Source organism: Phyllostomus hastatus, unplaced genomic scaffold, assembly GCF_019186645.2.
Source record: "Phyllostomus hastatus isolate PE091 unplaced genomic scaffold, TTU_PhHast_1.1 phas_scaffold_501, whole genome shotgun sequence".
In the NCBI taxonomy this organism is placed as follows: Eukaryota; Metazoa; Chordata; class Mammalia; order Chiroptera; family Phyllostomidae; genus Phyllostomus; species Phyllostomus hastatus.
This window is the reverse complement of record NW_025334033.1, coordinates 49,189,499-49,213,958: the sequence shown is the minus strand read 5'-3', so window position 1 is coordinate 49,213,958 and position 24,460 is coordinate 49,189,499. Positions and strand designations below refer to the sequence as shown.

At 47.9% G+C, this 24,460-nt stretch overlaps 1 protein-coding gene across 6 annotated transcripts in view; it reads right to left on the bottom strand.

The window, feature by feature from the left end:
• RGS6 (regulator of G protein signaling 6) overlaps positions 1 to 24,460 on the bottom strand; it is a 470,324-nt gene that overhangs the window by 75,654 nt on the left and 370,210 nt on the right. For all 6 annotated transcript variants that reach the window (XM_045822473.1, XM_045822471.1, XM_045822475.1 and 3 more), the window contains exons 4-6: positions 7,630 to 7,680; positions 4,321 to 4,427; positions 3,036 to 3,087 (exon numbers count right to left, since the gene is read on the bottom strand). In XM_045822473.1, the coding sequence (XP_045678429.1) occupies positions 3,036 to 3,087; positions 4,321 to 4,427; positions 7,630 to 7,680 (210 nt within the window). The remainder of the gene's footprint in view (positions 1 to 3,035; positions 3,088 to 4,320; positions 4,428 to 7,629; positions 7,681 to 24,460) is intronic.

Sequence of the window (24,460 nt, the reverse complement as noted above, 5' to 3'; positions counted from 1 at the left end):
CTGACTCCTTTCCCAGACTGCCTTTACCAGTGACGGCATCATTATTTACCTCAATCTCCTAAACTAGGGAACATAGGAAGTATGTATTTCTCTATTTTCCCCATACCCTGTGATTACTTTCTAGAACAATGGAAATTTAGCATTGCAAGTAACCTTGGCAACCATCCAGTGCAGACCCCTCATCGACAGCTGGGAAAACTGAGGGCCAAGAGAGGTGAACTGATTTACGCACGGGCTAGTTAGTGGAGGAGGTGGAAATAGAATTAAGGTCTAGTTCAGAGCTTTTTCTACTATGGCATTCATTGTCTCATTTACTTATTCATTTACTCATTAAAATTTTTACTGAACGTCTCTTATGTGCCAAGCCCTGTTTTAGGTGCTGGGGAAGTCACCATAAAAGCAGCTACCACGCATATGAAGCTCCCTGAATGCCAGGCACCTCCCGACATTCAGAGGTCCACTTACTTCATCCTCATAATAATCCTGTGGAATGGGTTCTCTTATTATCCTCATTTCACAGATGAAGAAACCTTTTCAGGTCATCTTCCACCACTGGGGATCTACCATGGCTCCCTGAAACTGCTGGATCCACTCTAAATGTCTCTCCTTGTCCATGAAGGCTTTTTAAAGAAATCTGTCCCTCCCAAACAATTCAACCTTCTCAATCTTTTCTTCATCAACTTAAAACCTTTGAATCGCAGAGCAGACTCCTCACTACGCCCTTCTCACCCCCACATGCCACTTCCCTGGCATGCTTGGAGGGCATGACTGTGACTTACTTAAATCTGTGACAGAGCCCTAGACACGGAGTAGGTGATCAGGAAATGTTTGTTGAATGAATAAAAGTTTCTGGTTCTTTGCCATTCCAAACCATACCTATTCTGAATTCTTAGCCTCAGTTTTCAGATCCTTCCCGGCAAAAGGGCCATCACAGAACCAGTAAGATCGAATGTCAGCCTAGGAGTAATAATACCAACCACCACTGTGGTTTTATAGACTCCCTACTATGTGCCACACACCAGACCTTACCTGCATTTCATTTAATCCTAACAAAACAACACTAGCAGACAACTACTATTATCATTCTGCTTTTAATATGAGGTCACTAAGGCACAGAGAGGTTAAGTAACCTGCTAAGACCACATAGCTAGTGGAGCTAGTCAATTTATGGCCCACTGTGCTGAATTCTTGGTACTTATTTTCTGACTAAACTGCTTTGGAAGTGCTGTGAGTGATCTTGAATCCTGCACTTTAACTTCATCTGATTTGCCAGAATCGAGACATAGGAATTAAAAAATAATTTTGCTTTAATGAGAGCCTGACATAAGCTGTTATTTCTCTTCCTATGTATGCTGCACAACTAAAATTATAAAATGGAGAAAACCTGTAGAGAAAGGGAAATAATGCCTGTTGTATGGAGTATCAGATGGCCTATGCTTCATACTCAAGTAAATATTTTAATCTTACTTGGGCCCAGTTATCTGGTCTACCATCCTCCCACCTTCCCTGTTGCCTGGGAAAATGTTGGCTTCCACATTCACAAGGGCACATGGCTGCTGCATGAAACTGAGCTACAATTATTCAAATTCCAAGTTGGGCTTTTGTTAGCAAAATTTCAGCCTCAGAAACACTTTGTTTTATGGGCAGCCAAATGTAGCTCCCACTCTGAGCCAGGAGCCTTGTTGGATCCACTTCCCACAGTATTTAGAACACAGCACAGGTCCAGAGGGTCCCACAATGGTGCCTGCAGACAGCTGATGAGACAGCAGAGGGGTCTGTCCTCTGGGTGAGGGCCCTTTTCCAGACTTGGAAACAGAACATCCGTGTCCTGATTAGGCAATGACTTATCCACATTCCATCCTGAGGATTGCTTCCAACTGCTAGTTACCCTACCCTCACGTGGGTAATCAGGAGGGTGTAGTTTGTCGCATGGGTCTCCCAGACTGCCCCCACCCCCACACCACCCACTGCAGCTAACTCTGCCTTCTTGTGCAAATGACCCTGCAAAGAGCCTGGGAGAGGCTGCAAGTCTCTCATCAGGGGTCCCAGGGCCAAAGAAAACCACTGTGGACCGCCCACTAGCTAAGTCAGCGATGAGGATGCTGCACAAAGGGATGCGTGCTGCTGTGATGATGTCATGCACGGGACCAGGATAGGAGCATGGGCCTTGGAGCCACTCAGTCTGAGGTCAAATTCTGCTGCCTCTGCTGAGCGTCTGCTAAGAACCTTTAATAAGGAACCAGAATCATCAGCAAATACTCAGCACCTGCTATGCCTCTGGCATGCACTGGGGGATAAGAAAGTGAACTAGGTGGAACAGTCCCACCACCATGGAGCTTCCAGACAGGTAGAACACAGTGTGATAAGGGTGAGGAGGTGGCCTTTCTAGGCCTCAGGTTCTTTATCTGAAGTAGACGGTCAATATCACTCCTTTAGAGGATTGGCACATAGAAATAAAGTCTCCACAGAGAGTATATGACAAGAGTCTAATGATCCCTCTTTTTACAAAGGTAACTCCCTGCTTACCCAGCTCTCAACTTCACCCACTGTTTGTCATTCTAGGCCAGAGTAACTGCTGTACAGCCCTCTCTGGTCTGTCTCCATTTTCCCATAAATTCCAACGATCAAAAACACCAATGAGTTATCAGCAAGCCTTAGCAAGTCTGTGAGAATAGAAAGGGTCAGGGGGAGGTGGCCTCTTGATCTAGTCCTCCCAGGAGGGAACAGTCAACAGCCACTGTTCTACAGTATAGCTGGGGACCCTAGTGTTCCATGGTCCCACAGAATGAACATACTGGCCACACTCTATAAACTTCTTCCTTCCCCCATTTCCTTCTGATGGCTGCATCTTTCAGGGCCCTCTGCCTTTCTCTCATTATGTGGAACAGGATGTTTATTACATGTCAAGTGTATGACAAAGGGCTAAGCAGGGTAGAGGGACTCCTCCTCGTGCACTCCGGTCACGAGACACCAGGCATTTGTCTTCTGCACTTCCCAGAGTGATACTGAGTGTGGGCTGTGGCTTCACTGCTCACCATAGTCAGTGTTTTCAGGCTCCCAGCAGTTCGAAGGCCAGAAGTATGGAGCCTGCAAAAGAGCAGAGGTGTCAGGACTCAGAAGCATGCCAGCACTTGCTCGCCTCTGTCTAGGGGTCAGGGTCAGCCCTCCTCTGCACCCAGCACAGGCTCTGTCTCCATCTTCTTCATGCTGACACCATAGCCCAACCCCCTCCTGTTCTTAATGCAGCTGAGGCCAGTTGACATTTTAATCTAAGTGTTGAGAAATGAAACCAGGTAAACAAAATAAATGAGAAAGTGAGAAACTTAGTTTACAGGGCAAACATTTCTTATCCTGAGACAAAAGAAGTCTAACTACAGAAGTCAGACTGGCATGGTTTACTGGGTACAAGCCCCAAGTTCCTGAATTTTGTCCCTGCAAGGTCATATAATGAAGCCCTAACCCCCAGTGTGGCTGTCTGTGGAGTAAGGGAGTAAATAAGGTTAAATGAGGCCATTATGGTGGGACCCTGATCCCATGGCATTAGTGTCCTTATAAGAGGAAACAGCATCTCTCTCTCTCTCTTTCAAACACAAGAAGCAGCTGTCTGAAAGCCAGGATGAGCATGCTCACCATAAACCAGACACTATTGGCACCTTGACCTTGGACTTCTAGCCTCTAGAACTGTGAGAAATGCATGCTTGTTGGGCAAGCCTCCCAGTCTGTGGTATTTTGTTAAGGTGACCTGGGCAAACTAAGATACCCTTCAGCCCTGTCTGGAGAACTCTGCTTCCAAACCCTTTGGTTTTGACTTTGATACAACCCCTTATCCTCTGCCCCAGATCTAGGACAGGGTCTGAGAAAAACAGTGGAAAATGGGTGTGAAGGGTTAGTAGGTAGCAAATAGAAGTGTCACATCAGGAAGTCAGCATGGTACGGTAGAAAGATTGAGGACTTTGCCATCAGGCTGACTTAGGCTCAAATCAAGGCTGTCTCTCAGATTCACTAAGTGCCCCATTAATTCTCTGAACACCTCAGTTTTCCCATTTGTGATATTTGTCCCCCAGATGCTTGTTTTTCAGAATAAGTGAGGAAATATGGATAAATTGTCCAATAAATAGTAGGTTCTCCATGAAAGCTTTTTTGTATTGTTTGGGTGAAGCAATAAATGGCCCAGACAAAAGTTTTCTTGATTTTCCCAGAGCTGGTGGGAGGTAAGGATTACTCCCTGAAATGGCCCCAGTATTTGTAAGTGGTTCTAAACTGCGATCAGAGGATGATGAGAAGAAAAGGTTCTTTGGGAGGAGGAACTGGCGGGCCTACCTGGAAACGATAAAAGGTGCCGTCGTCCTTCAAGGTGAGGACGTGGTCCGAGATGGGAAAGACGTAGCCCTGGGCAGCTATGAGGCTTCCCAAGTGTATTGCTTCCCCTGTGGGGACAGGGGGTAAGAGACAGAAGTGATGAGGGAGCTGTCAGAGTGCAGGGCTACTCAGCTGAAATGTCGGCTGTGAGAGCAGAAAGGCAACCGGAAGTCAACTGTCATCACCCCTAGATAACTGCTTGACTGACTGACTGACTGATTGACAACTTTACGACACGATAGCACTGGGCTGGGGGACGATGTCCTTGGTTGGGAAGTGCTGCCATGTGTCTGAGACTTCTCTGGATCCCCGCTGTGAGTCTGACATTGCTTTAACCTCCCCTACCACCACGACTTCCAGAAGAAGGTGTTCATGGTTAAGATCGTGAGACTCGGTGCTTAACTGAGCTATTTCACTTAAAGTGCTGAGCAGTGTCTGGGGTAGGGTCAGTGCTCATTAAGTGCTGGCAGCTCTGATTCATATTTCTGTTGTCATCCTTTCTAATTACCCTCAGAAATGAGCATGCAGCCTCCCTGCCCGTAGAGACTTTGAACTCACATTGCACTCCCTGAAGTGACAGTCCCTTCTCTTCTGAACATAAAGGAAAACCTCAGTTTTGTGGTGAGCTGTGTAGTGGGCAATGGCACAGGGAGGCCAATCTGATAAAAATATTTATATTTTTGCAACAATAAACATGTTTTGTTAATTTAGGACCAACCATAAATACATTCACATAAATCATTAGGAACTTATGTGTATTCTGAGGAGAGCTAAGAAAAACAATAAATTGAAATGATTCTACCATGCATGATAATATAAAAGCATTCTTCACAAACATAAAAGTGCTCTTACTGGTAAAAACTAATTTTCGGAGGTGGAAATTATCCACACTAAGAATAGTCTTTAGGAATTATTAATTTCACAAGCTCTAATTTTTTTTAAGTGACTTGTCTTGGTTTTACTTGTCAACTTTTCAAGAGGTTGCATATAATCCAGGCGTTTTATGTTTTAAGAAGCACCAGGCCTGCTTCAGAAGGAACATACACTTGTAACTGGTGGAATCAAGGGAGTGGAGTTTTAGTTTACTTGTTTAGTGATGACCCGTTTGCGTTAAAAACCATGGGTCCAGCACGAAAGGGGTGTTTCATCACCTGCAGTCGCTCCTTCCCCAGGAAAGGAAGAATGAAGTCCAGTAAGAAGGTGACTTTCCTGTCACCAGTCTAGGGGCTAGAACTCACTCCATTCTTCAGGAAAAGGGGCGTTTGCTTAGAAATGTGGCAGACAGGAAGAAGAAAGAGAGAGGGGGGTGGAAGTGAGACAAGCCTGGCTTCCCAGGGCCTTTGTCTCATTTCTACCCTTCTGTTCCCAGCTGGTGAATTGTTCTATTTTTTTTATAAAAGATTTGATTTATTATTTTTAGAGAGGGGAGGGGAGGGAGAAAGAGAGGGAGAGAAACAGCAATGTGTGGTTGCCTATTGCATACCCCCTACTGGAGACCTGGCCCTCAACCCAGGCATGTAGCCTGATTGGGATTTGAACCGGCACCCCTTTGGTTTGCAGGCTGGCACTCAATCCACTGAGCCACACTAGCCAGGGCTAGTTGTTCTTAACTTCTTCTGCTCAACCCCTTCTTAGAAGCCCCGACAGGTACCAACACCTGGATGTCCTCTCAAGGGCATCAGAGCACAGTGGACCTTCCAGCCATGACCATTGTCATTCTGGACCTTTCACAGAAGCTTTTCATACCAGGACCAGCTGACAGTTCAGGATTCCTGAACCTGTTCTCCTACCACCAGCTGGTTTAGGATTCTGAGAATACTACTACTAACCAGGAGTGTTACTACTACTACTACTATTACTGCTGTCAGTACTACTACTAACAACAACAATAATAAAATATGTCAGTAATAGAATGATTGTTTTAGAAGGGCGAGAAAACAGTGCTCTTGGAGAAGAGACCATTGTGAAGAAAGGCGGTCCTCAGTTTAGCAATTGTAATCAAAAGAAATGTTGGCTTTAAATATGTGGAACGAAACTGTATTTTCATCTAGTGTTAGTAGAGACGTATTTAGTCTAGTTTTTATAAGCGGACAGCCAGAAGAAGTCCAGGCTGCATAAGAAAAACACGTACATGAGTTGATTCAGTTTCTTTCCTTAAAAGGATTAGCATGTAGAGTTTTCCCCTGAGGATAAAGAACTTGACTAGAATTAAGAGTTTTCACTAGTCATGAGAATGGTCATTAATCAAGGTGGTGAAAAAGGCTACTGTCACTTCCATTAACGACCTGCTTTTTCTGGCACTCAGATTTCTGGCAACTGCATTTAATCAAACTCTATGTAAATTGTATTGTTTTGTAGTCAATAGTATATTAGGAGCGTCAGATTAAAATACAGGAATGCCCGAGCTGACATCCTGACCCCAGCAAGGAAGCACAGCTGAAGAACGGGCACCTAGAAGGGGCACTTGAAAAAGTCTTTAAAAATCATAGCTCTTGGAGGCCATTTAATTTGGGGCCAATAGGTCTAATCCATAAGAACATCCGAATACAGATATGTGGGTATTTATAAACATGAACAATAGGCATCAAGAATACTCAGTTAAGACAGGGAGTGAATAAATTCAGAAAAATATTAACTAACAACACATGGGTAATAAGCTATACTTATCTAGAATTTTCATTTTTGGGGAACTCCCTATTTTCTAATTATGCTATAAAATAAAATTTAATGCTTATTTACTAGTGGGAGGACAGCTTTGGAAACTGTTTGATTGGCCAGAGTTTTGCTGTTGTTTTTCTGGTAAGGTTTTCCTAATTGAAATGCACAATTAAAGTTGAAAAAAAATCATTCCTTCACTACTTGCAGAAGCAGAAAACAGAAGGCATCTTGGCAAATAATTAAACATCTTAATTGTGGATCAGGCAATCCAATTTTAAGATCCGGTTCTCAAAAGCTGTTCCATAACAGCACTACAACTTATCTTTAATTGCTGTGGCTAATGAGAATTCATCTCATTTCGCATGTTATTGTATTGGGCTCTTTGGCATTCTCAATGGTTGCTCATTTTCTCAAAGGGTGGTTTAAATTTAAAGATAGATATTCAGCAGAGAAAAATAAATCAGTTTCATTTGTAAGAAGAGTGAGCCTACATTTTAGAATTTGCATCTATAAGCGCAGTCCTCAGGAGGGTAGGAAAATTGAGTCTGGAACTTGGTTATGGGATGTTTACTGATACCACAGGGGGCAAAGTCAGGATCAGAGGTCAAGTACCTGGGTCTTCGATGCAAAGGTTCTTCATAAGCCACTGCACAATGTCAGTACCTGCAATGATAAAGCGATTTGACTGAAGACCTCGTGGGTGCTCAGCTCCGTGGCAGAAGCAACAAGTTCACCTAAGAGACTCCTAATTCGAATAAGCACACGCCTGGAGAGCTGCTTTTCTTATCCAGCAAACTCCACCCATCAGTTCACTTCCACAGTCATAATCCCATCTTTTCTAAAAAACCTCCACTCTGATCACTAGATCTTGCGTCCATTTTTCCAGGGAGCACACGGAGACTTCCTGTGAATAGAGACTTGGGGGACTTCCCCAAGGCAGGCTGGTGACGTTTGATCATGCCTGGCCCTCAGGCCATTTCCTGTGGGAAGAGGTACCTTCAGCTACCTACCCTTTACTGAGAAGGGCTGACCAGGTTCCTGAAAGAATCTCTAATTTCTTCTGGCATGGGCCCACCCTGAAAGAAAGTACCCCTGTGTCTGTGGAAGCACTTCTGTGTATTCGCCTATTCCGTGGGCCACAGCTCGATTACACTTCAGACTCTCCTGCAGTGGGCTGGGTTCTGACAGTGGCAGTGACACATGCCCCCTCTAGACCCGGGCCACACAAACTCCCACATGACCCTCCACAGCCCCAGACCCTTTTCCCCTATCTGCTGGCTGAATGGAGAGGTCATCAAGGGCCCGGGGCGGGCAGAGCCACAATGTGGAAGGAACCTGGGCTTCTGAAGAATCATGAAAATTGATGCCCATTTTGGGTCTGACCTGATTGAAAGTTTGTTGTGTTAATCCCCCCAAATGTGGAGCTTACCTATTTTGGCACCTCGTATTATCTTAACTAATGTAAAATCTTAAGAGTTGCAAGGGACTTTAAAAGCTGATCCACTCCCGCCCCAGCCGATACAGGAGTGCCATCCGCAACACCTTGGACAAGAGGTGCTGTAATCTGCATTTAGAAAACCCTAGAACCTCGGAACTCACAAAACCCCTCCTAGCCAGCCTGTCCTGGTTAAATCATCTCTGACTTGTATGAGCAGAAACATAACTTCCTCTGCGATTTACTCTCTTTGGCCTCAGTTTTGCGTTCTGATACTAGAAACAAACCCAGACCTTCTCATTCTGTGAGACAGCTCTTCGAATGTTCGGGCAGTTCACCTAACACACTGTCAATGTCTCCTCGAGTTCCCCCTCTGGGTGAAGCATGCCGGCGGTGGGGGGGGGGGGCCCTCACTGCTTCCTTGTCCGACAGGCCCTGGAGCCCCTCCCCATTTTGGTCCCAATTCCCTTTTGTTTCCCTCCCTTTGACAATGTGGCACCTAGAACCAATGTTTCGTAGGGCAGCACAGTTCACGGGGGAGTAGAGGAGTCCAATTTTCTGGTGAATTCTGAACTTCGGATCAGTCCACCTTTGTCACCCCCACACCTCACTTTAAATGAGTGCAGACCTTCCACGGTGGCCTTGTCTTTTCAGGACGGGAGGTGGGATGGAAAACAGCCTGAAAGCGCACCATTTCTAGGCACCCGGGGCTTGGTGTGGGTCTGAGGCTGGATGGGAGGGAGAGGGCCTACCAGTGGCTCCCCTGGGACAGATTCCCAGCTGGAAGGCTGGAGAGAGGGCAGAGGGGTCTGACTACCGTCCTTCACTCAGAAATAAGGTTCCGGAAATTGGACTGCTTGCCAGAGGGGAGACCAGGTCAGGCCCGAGTGCCTAGACTTTGTATTTCTCTCTGGCTCTCTGGAACGTCAGTGAACCCTGCACAGAAAACTGCCGAGGTCCCATCCTGCTCTTTCTGTGCGCCCCCCCAAACCCCCAGCACTGGCTTCCTGACACTGGCCTGCAAGCCCCTCACTTCTCCACCTCAGAAGCAGGACTTCTAAGCTTTTCCTGGCTCTGGCTCCAGGCTGGCGTCTATGAGCTAAACTTTGCATCCCAAAACTCTCCTCCTCATTCGCATTCTTTGAGAGAGAGGGAGAGTCTGTCTGTGTGCTTGCGCGTGTGGGTCCGTTTCCGCCAAATTATACAAGTTCAACATTTGTCCTCGGAAATGAAGAACAAAGCAGAAATCAAATAAGAACTGTAATCCCAAGTTGGGGGTGGGGGAGAGACTCTAACCTGTTTTTTCCTCAAAAGAAAAATAGTTCTCTTTTGTGGGTTGCCTAGAAACGGAGAGGTTTCCAGCATCAGCAACAGCTCTCCCCCGGGCGGGCGGATTATCTTTCTGCTGAGCTGGCTGAACCATTATTTATCACCTGCCAAGACTGATTACTCACCCTGGGACAATGACAGCCCTTCCTTTCCCCTGTTAATTACTGTCATCATTAATATCCATGTCACTAATTAGTATTCATTCACAGTGAAACCCCTTCCTCGCTGTCATATCCGTTCCCCCCCACCCCCCAGCCTGCGGCACTATTGTCTGGATTTCTACCCGCTTTTGGCTTTCTGGGCTCAGTGTCTAGCCTAATTGTCTCCCCAGTCCACCAGGCCCCATTTGCATTCACAGAGCTGAAGGATCCTTTAAACACTTTTTTTTTTTTTTTGTAAAAATGGGAAAGTCACAAAGGCCCTTTTCCTTTTCTCCTAGTGCTGTGGTGACCACAGGCCTCGGTTTCTGGTCCCAAGTGCAGCCACCGTGACAGTCGGGGTCTCCATCTGAGGACTGGTATGACTGTCCCGCCTTGGTGGAGGGCTGCACTGCCACCCCGGCACTCCTGGCCCACTGCCCTCTGGCGGCAGCAGCACCCGCCTCCCCACCACCCCTCCGCCGCCAGTGGCACCCCGTGGTGGCATCAGCAAACACGACGGTGCCTAGGGCTGTGGACACGCTCCTCCTGCAGGCGTGGGGTGTTCCAGACTCCCGAGGACTGATCCAGAGGGGCTGGCCTCCAGCCTGGCGGCAAGAGTAAACCATTGCATGTTCAGCCCCAGGAAGAAGTCGGGAAGAAAAATCTGTCATAATGTTATTTCCATGAAAAGACCTGCGACTCTTACAACTGTAGGATCAGACCAGAAGAGTCCAAATGACCATCAGGAGAAACCATTCTCTTTTTCTCTTTCCTTTCGTCTTTCTTTCCATGCTTCCCCAATCATTCTTTCCATCTTATTATAAAATGAATTTCAAAATGATTATTTTTCCTTTCTGTCCTCAATTCATTGTTGAGCTCTGGAATCACTGGTGGTTTCTGGTTCTGGTTTTAGTCAAGGTGCCCTGCCAAGGGATGAAAATCAACATAAAAACTTTGGGACAGATGTGGGACAGTCGCCCTTTATTCCCAAAGGTCCTAAAACTCTTGGCTTAAAGATGAGGTGAACTTACCAGCACACATTGCAGGGGCATCAATGAAATACACCAGAAAGCACCTGAAACACTTCTTTACAATACAGTGGTTTGTTAGCATATTTATATACATATTTATTACATGCAGGCACGCTTTATGTTTCTATAAGTATTGTATGTATGCATTTCAATTATGCCATATATATATAATTATGTTTATTGGAAGGGTTTTTGGACACAATTCGAAAGTTCTGTAGTAGGAGATTGTATAAATAAATTATGGCTCATCATATAGTAAGTATTTATTGAATATCTATTATATTAAATGAAAAAGCCTACTGAAAACAGGGTACATCATACAGTGACATTTTTACAATAGAAAATATATACTTGTATTTATATTCTACTAGTCACACATGGATGGATATATACAGAGAGGGAGGATAGTTCTGCATTTAAACTGCTAACTTTTGGTTATCTTGGGGAGGGGGGAGGTCACATTATAGGAAATGTCTATTCTTTATATTTCCTTATCATTGGAGTTCATAGAAGGTAATGCATTATTTTGCACTGAGAAAACTACTTTTCGTTTTAAAGAGCAGGAGGCAAGACCTGGCCTCTGAGGCTAACGTGGAGAATCCCGGCTGCGGACTCGGAGAGGGGAGAGCGCCCGGCTGGAAGGACCCGCTGGGCCCCGCCCCAGCCCGGCCCAGCCGGCCGCTGCTCCCCAGGGAAAGCGCAGGGGGAACGGAGGCAGGGCTCGCACAGCGGCCTTTTTCCCGAGGAGTGAGGAGTGAGCGTGTGAGGCTCTCCCACGGGCCTCACACTGATCCCTCTCCCTGGCCATCTGACCGGCCCCAGAGCCTCAGAGTGGCATTTTGTAGATTCTCCCAGTCTGTTCGCCATAATCCTGGACGGGGGCGGGGGGAGACAACCTGCCCCACACCCTCATTGTCGACACCCCCTCTGTCTGTTGTTTCCTGTTTGCTTGTGTGGTGTGAGACTCCGCGATCTCTCCCCGGGGACTTCCCAAGTGGTAGTAACTCTAGATCAATGTAAACTGGATTTGAGTAAGCTGGTAAGATCTTCCAATATTTTAAGGAGTTCTCTTTCTGGTTTTGGGGAGACCCTTATTATAAAAGGGTTCTATTCTGGCCTTTGTCTTCAGGTGTTTTAAGTTGGCTTGAGGATTTAGAGATATTGATACATGGAACTTCTTGCCAAAGAAGTCAGATCACAAGCAGATCCTACAAGAAACACTCCCTCCATCCTTCCCAAAGGATTGTATCAATCTGAGCCCAGACTAAATTACGCAAACTTGATAAACAGACTGGTTCCTTCACCTGCAAATTCCAGTTTGCCTAAAACTTGGTAGCTCATGTATCATAGTATTGATAACTGAAGCAATTGATAACTTACTTATCAATCCTCACCATTAGGGAAAGATACTTCCGTTTGAGTAAACGGTTCCTAGAGCCCAGCAAAGGATAAGATGGCTCCTGCTCCTCAGTCAAGGTTATGACTCAGTCAGACGCCGGATTCTCACAGACCTCCCAAAGTCTCAGCTGCACCTGTGCGTGAAGAAGGCGGCTTTATGCCGCCTCCTCAAGCATGTAGGTGCCACTCCAGGCCAATGCTCCTGCAGGGGGAGCGACATTCCTGAGTGCCCGCCGTGTACCAGGCCAGAGTGTGCACTTGACCCTGTTAGCACATACCATCCTGGCAGTCAGTGTGTGAGATGTAGTAACTATTATACCCATTTAACAAATGAAGCCCAGAGAGGCCCAAGGCCACATCCTAGCACGTATCAGAGCAGAGGTTGAAATCCACGCACTCTCGTGACAAATATTACTTCCACTGCACCATCTGCTTTTTTTATGTCTGAACAACTCTCTGGATACTACACAGAAAAACCAGAAAAGTAATATTTTGCACTCAACTTCTCCCCCCAAAGGAGAGACATTAATTTAGTGATAATAATGATTGCTACTCTGCGGTATTATTTATTGAGCACTTTCTATGTTTCAGACTTTGGAATAATCCCTCTATAATAAGCCTGTGATGTAAATAAATTATTTCCTTTTTGCAGATAAATTGAAGGACATTCTAAGGAGGACAGTCTTTATAGTTTTAGACTTTTCTTTTATGCCTTAGTTGAAAAAAGAACTTTAAAATACAACAATTAGCTAGCAGAGAAAGCAAGAGGCACAGTTAAACTGGGCTTCGGAGGTGGGCGCACGACCCGCTGGCCGTAAGACAGAAGCGGATGCGGGTGGAAGGGCGCGTGTGAGGAAGGGCCTCGTGGCCTTGTGGGGGCGGGCTGTTCGGTCCATGGGCTGGAGCCCTTCCAAGGAAAGACGTGACAGATTTAACAGATACGCACTTGCTTACCGAGCACATCAAGCCATAAAAAACAGTGTTTACAGAGTCAGACAGACTTGGGTTTGACCCATGCTCTGTCATTGCCGAACTCTGTGACCCTGAGCAGGTTTCTTGGCCGCCACCCACCTACTCTCCATTTCTTCCCGAGTCAGCTGGGGGAAAGAAAGCGTTTTGCTGGAACGGACTGTTTGTTATCAGGCCGCCTGCATCCTTGTACCTTCCTTTCCCCAAATGAAAGTGAGGAAAACAATGATGGGACCTGCTGCACGGGCTCGGAGCGTCAAAGGAAAGGCTGCAGTGCGGGGATGCTCGCACGGTGCTGGCGCACAAGCATGGTAACGCACATTAGCTGTGGATGCGGTCCATGTTTCAGGACCCTTGTACTGGGGCCAAGGGTCTGACCGAGTCATCCCCATGGCTGGGAGAAATAGCAGCAAGGTGAAGTTCATGTGTTATTTGTCTGCTTTTTCATTCTAGGCCTCAGAGAATCTTAAATGTCTTCTGATGTTTTTAGGAAGGGATTTGCTGGTGGACAGCTTGTTGGACGGAAGGAGAAACGAAGGCAGGCGTGGCAGGGAAGCTTTAGGATCCTGATGGGGACTCCATGGGGGAGTGGGTCCCCTTTCTGGTGCTTTTCTGACCCTGCTCCCCTGGAGCACATTTCCTGGAAATTGAGGGTGGAAAGCCAAACAGGTGCCCTCACCCCACTGTCATTCAGTCGAATGTAACCAACTGGGCATCATTCTGGTTCTGTGAGTGTTTTACACCCCCTTCTCCCTCCCTCTCTTCTTTGCCTCATGGACCAGCTTTCCACTCCCAGAAGGCACTTGTCTCCATCCACTACAGGGCCTTTGCACACACCATTCCCTGGGCTGCTAATGCGCTCCCCTTTCTCCAGGCCACCGCTCCCTCCCACTGACTCCCTGGCCCTGCCTACTTGGGAAAGCCTTCACAGCTCCCCACACCAGGTCCGGGCCCTCTGGCTCTCATCTGCAGGGATCGGGCTCCTTCTCTTTGGAGCACTTGTCTCAGTTTGGAATTAGACATTTACGATGTGCTTATTTGATCAGTGCCTGCCTCCCTCTCTGTCCTAGTTTCCCGGAGCTGCTGTAATGAAGTACCACAGACCGAGCAGTGCAACAATGGACATTTATTGTCCCACAGTTCTGGGGGCTGGACGTCTGACATCCAGGTGCCAGCAGGGCTGGTTCACTGAGGGTGGTCAGGGGGAGTCTGTTCCACGCCTCCCCTGCCACGACCCGCACCCCGCTTCTGGCGGTTTGCCGGCAGCCTTGGGTGTTCCTTGGCTTGTAGGCGCATCACCCCAGCTCTGCCTTTATCCTCACACGGCCTTCTCCCTGCGTGTGCGCCTCTGAATCCAATTTCCCCCTTTTCATAAGGACACCGGTCATACTAGATTAGGGCGCACCCTAACTAGCCCATCTTAACTAACATGTGCAGCGACCCTATGTCCAAATAAGGTCGCACGCTGAGGTATTGGAGGTTAGGGCTTCAACATACGAAATTCTGGAAAGACACAGTTCAACTCTCAGCACTGGCTAAACTGCAGCTCTGAGTGAGGGGGACTGTGTGATGCTGTTCTGCCTCTGGCACCAAGCAGAGACCTGGCATGCAATTGGGGTTTAATAAATGCTTACTGACCAATAGTTATATTCAAATAGGTATCACGTAATATATATCCATCCATATGTACATACTCACTGCATTTTAAAACATTCTTTCAATTTTTTGTGGCCCATAGAAACCTCATCACAGACCAGCAAGGACCTTGCATGGGCATTTTGCAGCCACTGCTTTAGAGGACAGGTTCAGGGTTTTTCATCCACCAACACTATCTTCTTTCAAATATCACTTTTTTTTTTGCAAAGAGAAATCTCAAAAAATGAATGCACTAAAAAATGTTGGGTGGCAATTCAGACTTTTTCCCCCCTCATTCAATGCTGGATGTCAGTCAGAGAGAACAGCAAGTAGAAGGAAAGGGAAAGTCTCCCAGTCTCTCCTGCAGGGTCTGAAAGACACTGGCTGCTACTCTCTGTCTGCTCTCCCCACTGCTGGCCCACTGGCTTCTAGACTGCGAAGTTCACGCTGTCTTGTGACTGGCTTTGGACGTGTGTGATTCTTGCTTCTTAACAGGGTGCCTTCTGCATCTGACTTGGTTTTGAACAGGTTGGAGGAATTAAATCCAGACACACAGGGTATGATTTTGAACCCAGAGATACCCAGGCATCACCGCCTTATCCAGTCTTAAACCAGGCCCCGCCAGGGCCACCTCCCTGGGGTCTTCTAGCGGGCCTGGCAAACTGGCTTGCCCATCCTCCAAGGCCATGTGGCAACTGCGCCCCCAGAGCCCCGCGGCCTGTACAGCAGGAAAGACAACCAGCAACCAGCTGATGGAAAACCCCCGGTGGGCCTCCTCCCCCCAGCCCCTGCGCTTCCCCTTCTCTGAAATGTAAAGCTTCCGTGTGCATTATGAAAAATAATAGGGGGCAGGAGACCAGGCGAGGTTATTACAAACTCATAAATCAACCGGAGGCTCTGAGGGTTGTGGTGAGGCGTCTGGAACGGGCTCCCCCGGATAGTTATCTCGCCCCAGCCCCCACGATTGATTCATAACCTCATAACCCTCCTGCGTCCGAATCCCAAGTCTTCTATCTAATTGTCAGCAGCCGAGTACATGATTTGCAAGAGGATGTGGGCAGTGGCAGATGTGGGGGTGGGGAGAGATTAGTTTTGTCAATCAAAAGCATCCAGGGCGAGGTGCAGAGCACTCAGGATTTAGCCCCACGATCAGCTTATTAAAGAAAAGGCTGAACGTGGCTGCATTGATCGGGCCTCAGCTCGGGGAAGGGAGGATCTCCGCCACTGTGGGTGTGACCTCTGTTCCCTGAGGGTGGTGGCCACGGATGCCTGCCTTCTACTCAGCCCAAAGGCAGGGATGAAAAACAAATGCGTGGAGCTGTGGCTTTGGGGAGAAGTGATCTAATGCTAGGTGTCCAGTGGCATCAGAGAGCATTATAAATATTTTGAAGGCTCCTGAGCATTTCAGGGAGGGCTGGAGGGGACCCAGTGGCTGGAAGGCATCAGAAACTCGATTACCTTCCAGCGTTGTCTGACAGGCCTCTCATGTGTGCAGATTTGAATTGAAAACATGGTTCATGGACATTTTATATTTACATTAATCTGTGGGACTCAGGCATTCTTGAGGAGAGCAGGAGAGGAGAGTCAAGAGGTAGCCTTTGTGACGCCCAGCTCTGCAGGCTGTTGTCAGGTACCTGGAATGGGATCCGTCCACCCCCAGGGCAATGATCCTGATAAACATCCACAGTGTGCTTCAAGGCTGAGGCCTGCAAAGTGTGCCTGAAGTCTGCGCACACCTTGGGGCGGGGGAGGTGTGCCAGCAGGGAGTGTGAGCAGGCTGGGTTTCGAGCAGAGTCTGGGATGCTGGTTCTTAGGCAAAGATTGTATTGGCATGGCACCGATTCCAGTTCCGGTTCCCTGGAGCTCCATCGTAGTGACATGGACTTGGTTTTTGTAATCACTCAGACCTGGGTTCAAATCCCAGGTCTGTCATGGGCTAGGACGTCACCTCCAGTGAGTTACTCAGTCACTCTGAGCCTGTCTACCCACCTACAAAATGGGGTCACTCACAGAATCTACCCTAGATTCTGTTTTAAGTATAAAAATGAGGACATGGCACAGACCCTTGGCGCAGTCCCTGGCCCCAACTGGGGCACACCATCGGATGTGGGTTACTCTCCTTCCTTTGCCACTGAACTGATGCACACCCTCCATCCGCGCAAGCGGAGTCCGGCTCGGAGCTGGTCCCCTGGGCAGAGCCCCGCCGTGGAGTTAGGCCTTTCTGCCCCCTTGTCCCCAGGACGGTGTGGAGCTCGTTCTGACTTGGCCCTCTCAAGCTTCTCAGTTCCAGGCAGACAGATGAGCCTGTCCTTTCAAAGATCAGTCAGGGACCTTCTCTGTCAGCAGAGGATTTACTCCTGGACCAGTTTCCAGTTCTCGATGCCGAACATCTAAAAGGACCCCCAGGAACCCCGAGCTCTCTCTTTCTCCATCCCAGCTCCCGCCAAGCCCTCAGGCCAGCCTCTCCCCTGGGAGTGGCCAGGAGGGCAGGTGGCCTGGGTGTGAATCCAGGTCCCCCTCCTGCCAGCTCTGTGACCTTGGGGATGTGCCTTGACCTTCCTAAGGTCCAGTTTCTATAAGATATGAGAAAAGCGCAGTCTGAGTGCATGAACATGGGGATAATGCTTGTAAAAGGTTCAGCCCCATGTCCTCCGGCACACAGCACATGGCCAGTAAATGTTGACTTCATCGTTGTTATCATGGCCATTATTCCCATGGAACACTTTTATCCCTTTACCTATAATGATAATGAGATGGCTCTGTTCTTAAAGAAATGGTGCACTCTCGAGCTGCCAGGCCCTGGCTGGGGTACTTTCGGGGTGCTATGGGGCCGCAGACCAGGAGTATCCAGTTCCAGCAGACTCAGTGTCGGGAAGCGGCTCACAGAGAGGGAGGTGCGTGGGGTCGGCGGGGACAGTGAGAGAAGGGGGCCCGAGGAGCACTGGATGTGGAGCTGAGGGCTCTCACAGAGCAGTGTGAAGCCATCTCACCAAGGACACCGTGTGACGTGTGACATTTACATCCAGATCAAGGTGGACAAACAGTGAGTCTCTGAGAAAGGGCACGGGGTCCTAGGAGGGCAAAAGGCAGCAGCATGCGCTGGCTCCGCCTGCACGTAAAGTGCTGTGCTGCACATCAGGGGCTGGGATCCAAGCATGAGTCAGAAGAACCCAGCTTAAGAGCTAAAACGAAATGACCTCAGAGCTGCCGAGCGATGATCTCATGGGTTCCCGGCATCAGGATGGAGTCTGTCCCTTCCTCCACCTGTTCTCATCGTGGGGCTTGTGGCCCCGGCCAGCATCGCGGTGAGCCCTCCCTGCAGTCTGCCTGTGGTAGGTGTTGTGCTGCTGGGCCAGTCTGCAGCCTCTGCCCCTGCACTGTCCATCACTGTCCGGGGTCCAGAGCCCCTTTCAAGCTTCACTGAGGTCCCCCAACCCAGAAGAGCTTGTGTGCAGCACGGTAGCCCACCACGGTGTCCCCAGCTCCCCATCTCTCAGTGGCTTTGGGCTTCTCTGGGGTCTGCTGACATGTTGCTCCCCAGGACCCCTCACCTTGACTCCACCTCAAACAACAGCCCTGAGTGCCGAGGGCAGAGAGCGGGCGGGCCTGAGGGTGCAGGGTTGCCCGGGAGCACAAGACAGAAGCGGTGGCAGGAATGAGTGGCAGGAGCTGGTCAGGGGCCTGTGTATCCTGAGCCTGCTGAGGGCTGGCGGGGGGCCTGGATAACCAGAGGTGGACAGGACGGTCATCAGTGAGAGCCCAGGGCGTGTCCACACTGCCCCCGCTCTTGTCCCACTCTTTCCTCCTGAAATCCCTAAATCCTTTTCTTCTTCAGGCCTTCATTTTATTTTTTAAAATTGAAAAATTTTTATTGTTTTTTTGAGTATAGTTTTCTGCCATTTCCACTCCCCCTCCCCCATTTCTACCCCCCCCGCATTGTTGTCCATGTGTCCTTAATAATTGTTCCTGTAAACCCTTCACCCTTTTCCCCCATTATCCCCTCCCCTCTCCCCTCTGGTCACTGTCAGCCTGTTCTCCATGACAATGTCTTTGGCTATACTTTGCTTGCTTGTTCATTTTGTTGATTAGTTTCCATTAGTTAATGGTGAGATCATATAGTATTTGTCTTTCACCACCTGGCTCATTTCACTTAGCATAATGCTCTCCAGCTCCATCCATGCTGTTGCGAAGGGTAGGAGCTCCTTCTTTCTTTCTGCTGCATAGAATTCCATTGTGTAAATGTACCATGGTTTTTTGATCCACTCATTTACTGGTGGGTACTTGGGTTGCTTCCAGCACTTGGCTATTGTAAATTGTGCTGCTATGAGCATTGGGGTGCATAGGTTCTTTTGGATTGGTGTTTCAGGGTTCTTAGGATATAATCCCAGCCGGCCTTTAAATTAGGGGTCAAAGTCTGGCTTTGGAGGACTTGAGAGAAAAGTGAAGCCAGCCACCGGAGACGGAGGGGGGCTGTTAGCATCTACAGGCCAGCCCTCCACACCTGCCCTGGTTTCTGCAGGCCAGGTTCTCGGGTCAATAACACACCCATGTGTGGGGAGAGGGAGGGGCCCTGAGGGGAGGAGAATGAGGTCCCCAAGGTCTGCTGCAGCTGGCTCCCTCCTCGTCACGTCCTCAGTGTCTCATCCCAGTCCCTCTGTCTCCTAGATAACAAACATCTGACGAACATATTAAAGAATGTCATTCAAAATCAATAATTTGCATTTTGGTATATTTAATAACTAGGCTGTGTTTTTCTCCCAGAAGTTGGTTTTGATGGGGCTGGTTACTTCTCGGGACCACTTCTGAATCTTGATAGCAAGACAGACCAGATCACTGGTGAGGGGAGTTACCTTACTATTTGCTGTTGCAGACTGTGTGTGTGTTAAAGAAGTGGGGGCCAACACGCAACCTTATTTTAAGTGATTCAGGGCTAGAACTTGATATGTCAGGAGCCCCTTACTGCCCGTCCTGATTCTCCTGGAGGTATTATAGTCCGATATGGCTGAAGCTCCAAAATGACGTCAGAAGCCCAGGTTACTCCTGAGGCTGTACGGCTCAGACTGCAGGCAGGCAGAACTAAGGCTGGGGTCTGACCGATGCGCAACGAAAACCCTGCTCATCTTTCCAAAACATGTTCTCAGCATGGCCACACCTGCTGATGAGAGAGTAGCAGGCTGAGGGAGTCAGGTTTGGAATGTATTAAGAAACGAGTTGTGTATCGTTTTGATGGATTTGGATTAGGTTCAGCCGGACATTGCAGATAAACAAAATAAAACAAAACAAACCCCCCTCCCCCAACAAAATGACAGTGGCTTAAACAAGATAGAAATGTATTTGTAACAGAAGACTGGAGATGGCTATATGGGGACCTCAGGAATTGACGCTTTAGTGTTTCTCTTCTGCCTTCCCAGCACTCGGCTTCCACCCCCAAGGTCACCTTGTGGTTCCAAATGTCTGCTGAAGCATCAGCCATCACATCGCAGTTTCAGGCAAGAGGAAGAAGGAAAGGCAGAAAAGCTAAAGAGTACCTCTCCCAATAGAGACACCTTCCCTTAACTGTAGTTTCCAGAAGTCTGATTTTCTACTTATACAGTGTGTTACACAGAACAATGCCCCCTCCCCAAAGATATCCATATTCGAATCCCTAGAACCGTGTCTATCTACCTTCCATGGCCAAAGGAGATATAATTTACTCAAGGAGGGCCTTGAGTAAGGCCCTCAAGATGGAGAGATTATCATGGAGTATCCAGGTAAGACTGATGCAATCACAGGGATCTTTATAAGAGAGAGGTGAGAGTGTTTGGGTAGGGGGGGGGGTGAGAGAGAGAAGGAGGAGGAGGAGGAGAAGAGGAGGGAGGAGAGGGGGGAGGGAGAGGAGGGGGGAGGTGAAGAGGTGTGTGTGTGTGTACGAGTGTGTGTGTGTGCTGGGGGGAGGGCACTGGCTAGCTGCTGACTTTGAACTCAGAGGAAAGGACCAGGAGCCAAGGAATGCAGGCAACCTCTAGAAGCTAGAAGAGGCAAGGAAACAGATTCTCCCCTAGAACCTCCAAAAGGAATGTAGTTCTTCCTTACTTTTAGCCAAGATCCATTTCAGACTTCTGACCTCCAGAATTGCAAGATAATACATTTGTATTGCATTGTGTTAAGCCACTAAATGTATGGTAAGTTGTAGTGGCTGCTATAGAACAACATAGCTATTTTCTTACTTCCTATGATTTCCTTGAAGTAAGTTTCTACAAGTGAAATTCTGGGTCATTTTCAAGGCTTCAGAACCTACCGTACAACTGGCCTCGAGAACACGCCGAACCCAATTCTCCCTCCCCTGGAAGGGGGCCCTCTTGCTTCCATCTCTGCGCCCTAATCAGCACTGGACATCTGCACTGTCGGCTATCATTGCTAATCTGACTGGGAGAAAACGGTAGCTCACTAGGAAAGTAACGTTTTTTTATGAATGAGATTTACATGATTTTAGTACATGTATTGACCATTTGTTTTTCTTCTACTGGGGTACCCATCTTTTTATATTGATTGCTAGAAATGCATTAAGTATTAAGGATACAACACTTTATCTGAAAATTGTACCATACAATTTCCCCCACCCATTTGTTATTCTAAATGAAGATGCCTTTAGTGGTAGAGTTTTTATTTTTATTTTTTAAAGATTTTATTTATTTGTGTTTAGAGGGAGGGCGAAGGAGGGAGAAAGAGAGGGAGAGAAATGCCAACGTGCGAGAGAGCGTGCAACCAAACGGGGACTGCAACCACAACCCAGGCAGGTATCCTGACCAAGAGTCGCACCCTGGACCCTTCGTTTTGCAGGGCAATGCCCAACCCACTGAGCCACACCGATTGGAGCTAGTGGCAGAATTTCCAAATATTTTATGTTCAAACCCATCAACTTTTGGTTGACAGTTTCTGCTGTTGGTGTCATGCTTGTGATATTGTCAAGACAGTTAAAGGGATGAGGCTTTATGAGTTTTTGTTGCATTCACTTGTCCATTCATTCAACAAATACCTCCTGAATGCTTCCTACTTTCCAGGCACTGTTCTAAGCCCTAGAGTACCATCAAAAGCATAGAGTTGAACCCAGAATAAGCATGGGGGTCACTGAAGCTTTTATGACCAGCAGTACAGACTCAAAACACATCCGACTATGTTGCAAGACCCACCACACAGCAGACTTTGACCCTGAGCAGAAATTTAGCAATGCCGCCCAGAACTCAGATTCCTGGATCCCAGGGCATTTCACACTGAACGGGATCTATATAAGCATGACGATGTGAAGGAAATGGAAATGTCCATGAATGAGAAGGTGTGAAATGACACATCGGCCCTAAAGGAACAATCGGCATTGATACAACTTTTCATTTTGTTAGTAAGTTAAATACAGATACTGTGTATCTCGGAGGGCTCTTTTTAGAAGCTTTCTGAATCAAGAAGTCCCGGCAAAGGAAGAATTACCCCTCCTTAGAGGGTTTTCACAGAGGAAGGCTTATTAGCGAGAAATAGCATAACAGGGTTGTAGCCTCTCGGCTGGACCTCATCAACTTGAGAAAAGGCGAAATGCCCCTGGGTATGCCGACTCCAAAGTGAACAAGCCTCTGATTATTTGTTACCCGTTACATCTTTCCAGCCACCATTCTTATTCTGAAGTAAAACATAATGAAGTCCCAGAAAGCTCAGCTTAAAACCAGTGCCCTGTAAGAAATGTACAGGACTCGAGCCTACGACACTTGGGACATCCTAGCAGAGACCGAACAGGACAGGATGCTCACCTGCCATCATTGACCTGGGAGAGGACACACGCATGTGTCTACATACAGGCCAAGAGCCAGGCCTTTCCAGGAAACCCCCTCACAGGTGGCGACCCCCCACTCCATTTACAGAACCAACTCATGCCTGAAACGCCAACTGTGTGGCTTCACTGCCTGAGTACCTGTCTCCAGGAGACTGGAAGCCACATGAGGAGGGGGACAGGGTCTGGTTTTGCTCCTCATAACCCTGACTTAGTGCTGAATGAATGAATGCATGGATGGGAGTGAAGCTTTCTCCTAGTCTGTGGATTCCTGGTTAGGGGGCAGGGATCAGATTCCTAACTTGTGAGAAGTGACTTTGGAATGAATAACTTGCAAGCAGTTCTTTCTCTTTTTTTTAATTAAAAACATTTTTATTGTTGTTCAATTACAGTTGTCCCTATTTCCCCCCATTACTCTCCCCTGCCCTACCCATGCTCTCCATCTCCCACATTTAATCCGCCCTCCTCCCTGTTGTCTTGGCCCAGGAGTCCTCTGCTCGTGTTCCTTGACTCGACCCTTCCCCTTCTTGCCCCGTTATCCCCTCACCCCCTCTGGTCACTGTCAGTTTGTTCTTTATGTCCAAGTCTCTGGTTCTGTTTTGCTCGTTTGTTTGTTTTGCAGCCTGTTATTTCTATACCGCCTTACGTCTCAGAGTTAAGGACTAGCCATTTGCTCTTGAGATGAGAAAGCCAGCCCGAGGCCATCCAGCCTGTGCACAAGGGACAAGTGGGCATTAGTAGGAGGCACATGGGTGGAAAAGGAATGGATGGCCCTGTAAAGAGGACGCATTTCTGCCTATTTCACAATCTAGTCTAGGGCCAGCCCTGACACTCGTGGCTCCTGAAACAATCCTTCTGAAGTCATGTTCCTCATTCAAAACACTGCTGGAGGACCATCCTCCGGAGGCCAGAAGTTTGAAATCAAAGCATCATCGGAGATGGTTCTCCCTGGAGGCTGCGAGGGAGAATCCGTTCCTTGCCTCTCTCCCAGCTGCTGGTGGTTCCTGGCCATCCCGGGCGCTCCTTGGCTTGGCGATGCATGGCTTGCATGCATCGTTCCGATCTCTGCCTCCGTCTTCACATGGCTGTCTGCTCTTGGTCCTCTTTATGGTCTTAATAAATGAGTCCACTTGAATTTGACCTCCCATGCCTATTGAGTGGCAAATTCCTCGGTGTATACTGTCAGTTGACTTGACCCTTGGATGCCCCTCAAGTCTGACGCCACCCCACCTTCACAGGAGCACCTGCTGTCCCGAGTAGGCAGGGCACTCCCGGTCTCCCGGGCTGGCTGACTGACCTCGACCTGAGTCCTCCTAAAAAGAGAGAGAGAGAGACTTCTTTCTCTCACTCACTTAACTTTAACCCTTTAATTCCAGGGGTACCTTTCCACAGCACAATTTTAGACTTCTCATTTCTCTAGATTTGTTTTCCCCAAGAGTATAGCAATTAAGAAGAAATGACTAAATCATCTCATTCTTCATTATAACATATAATAAAGATATTAGGTAGCTTTTCATATGAGATGTGCAGAGTATGTTATTACAATCAGCTATAGCTGTACATTACAGTTATAGTGAGGTAAGACTTCCACCCTTACATCTGATTTAGCCCTTGAAATGATTCTGTAAGGCCACCACTTTTCAGATGGGGAGACCAGGGCTCCAGCTCCCCTGTGGCACTGGGACAGGTTAAATTGTGTACAGCGGCCTCC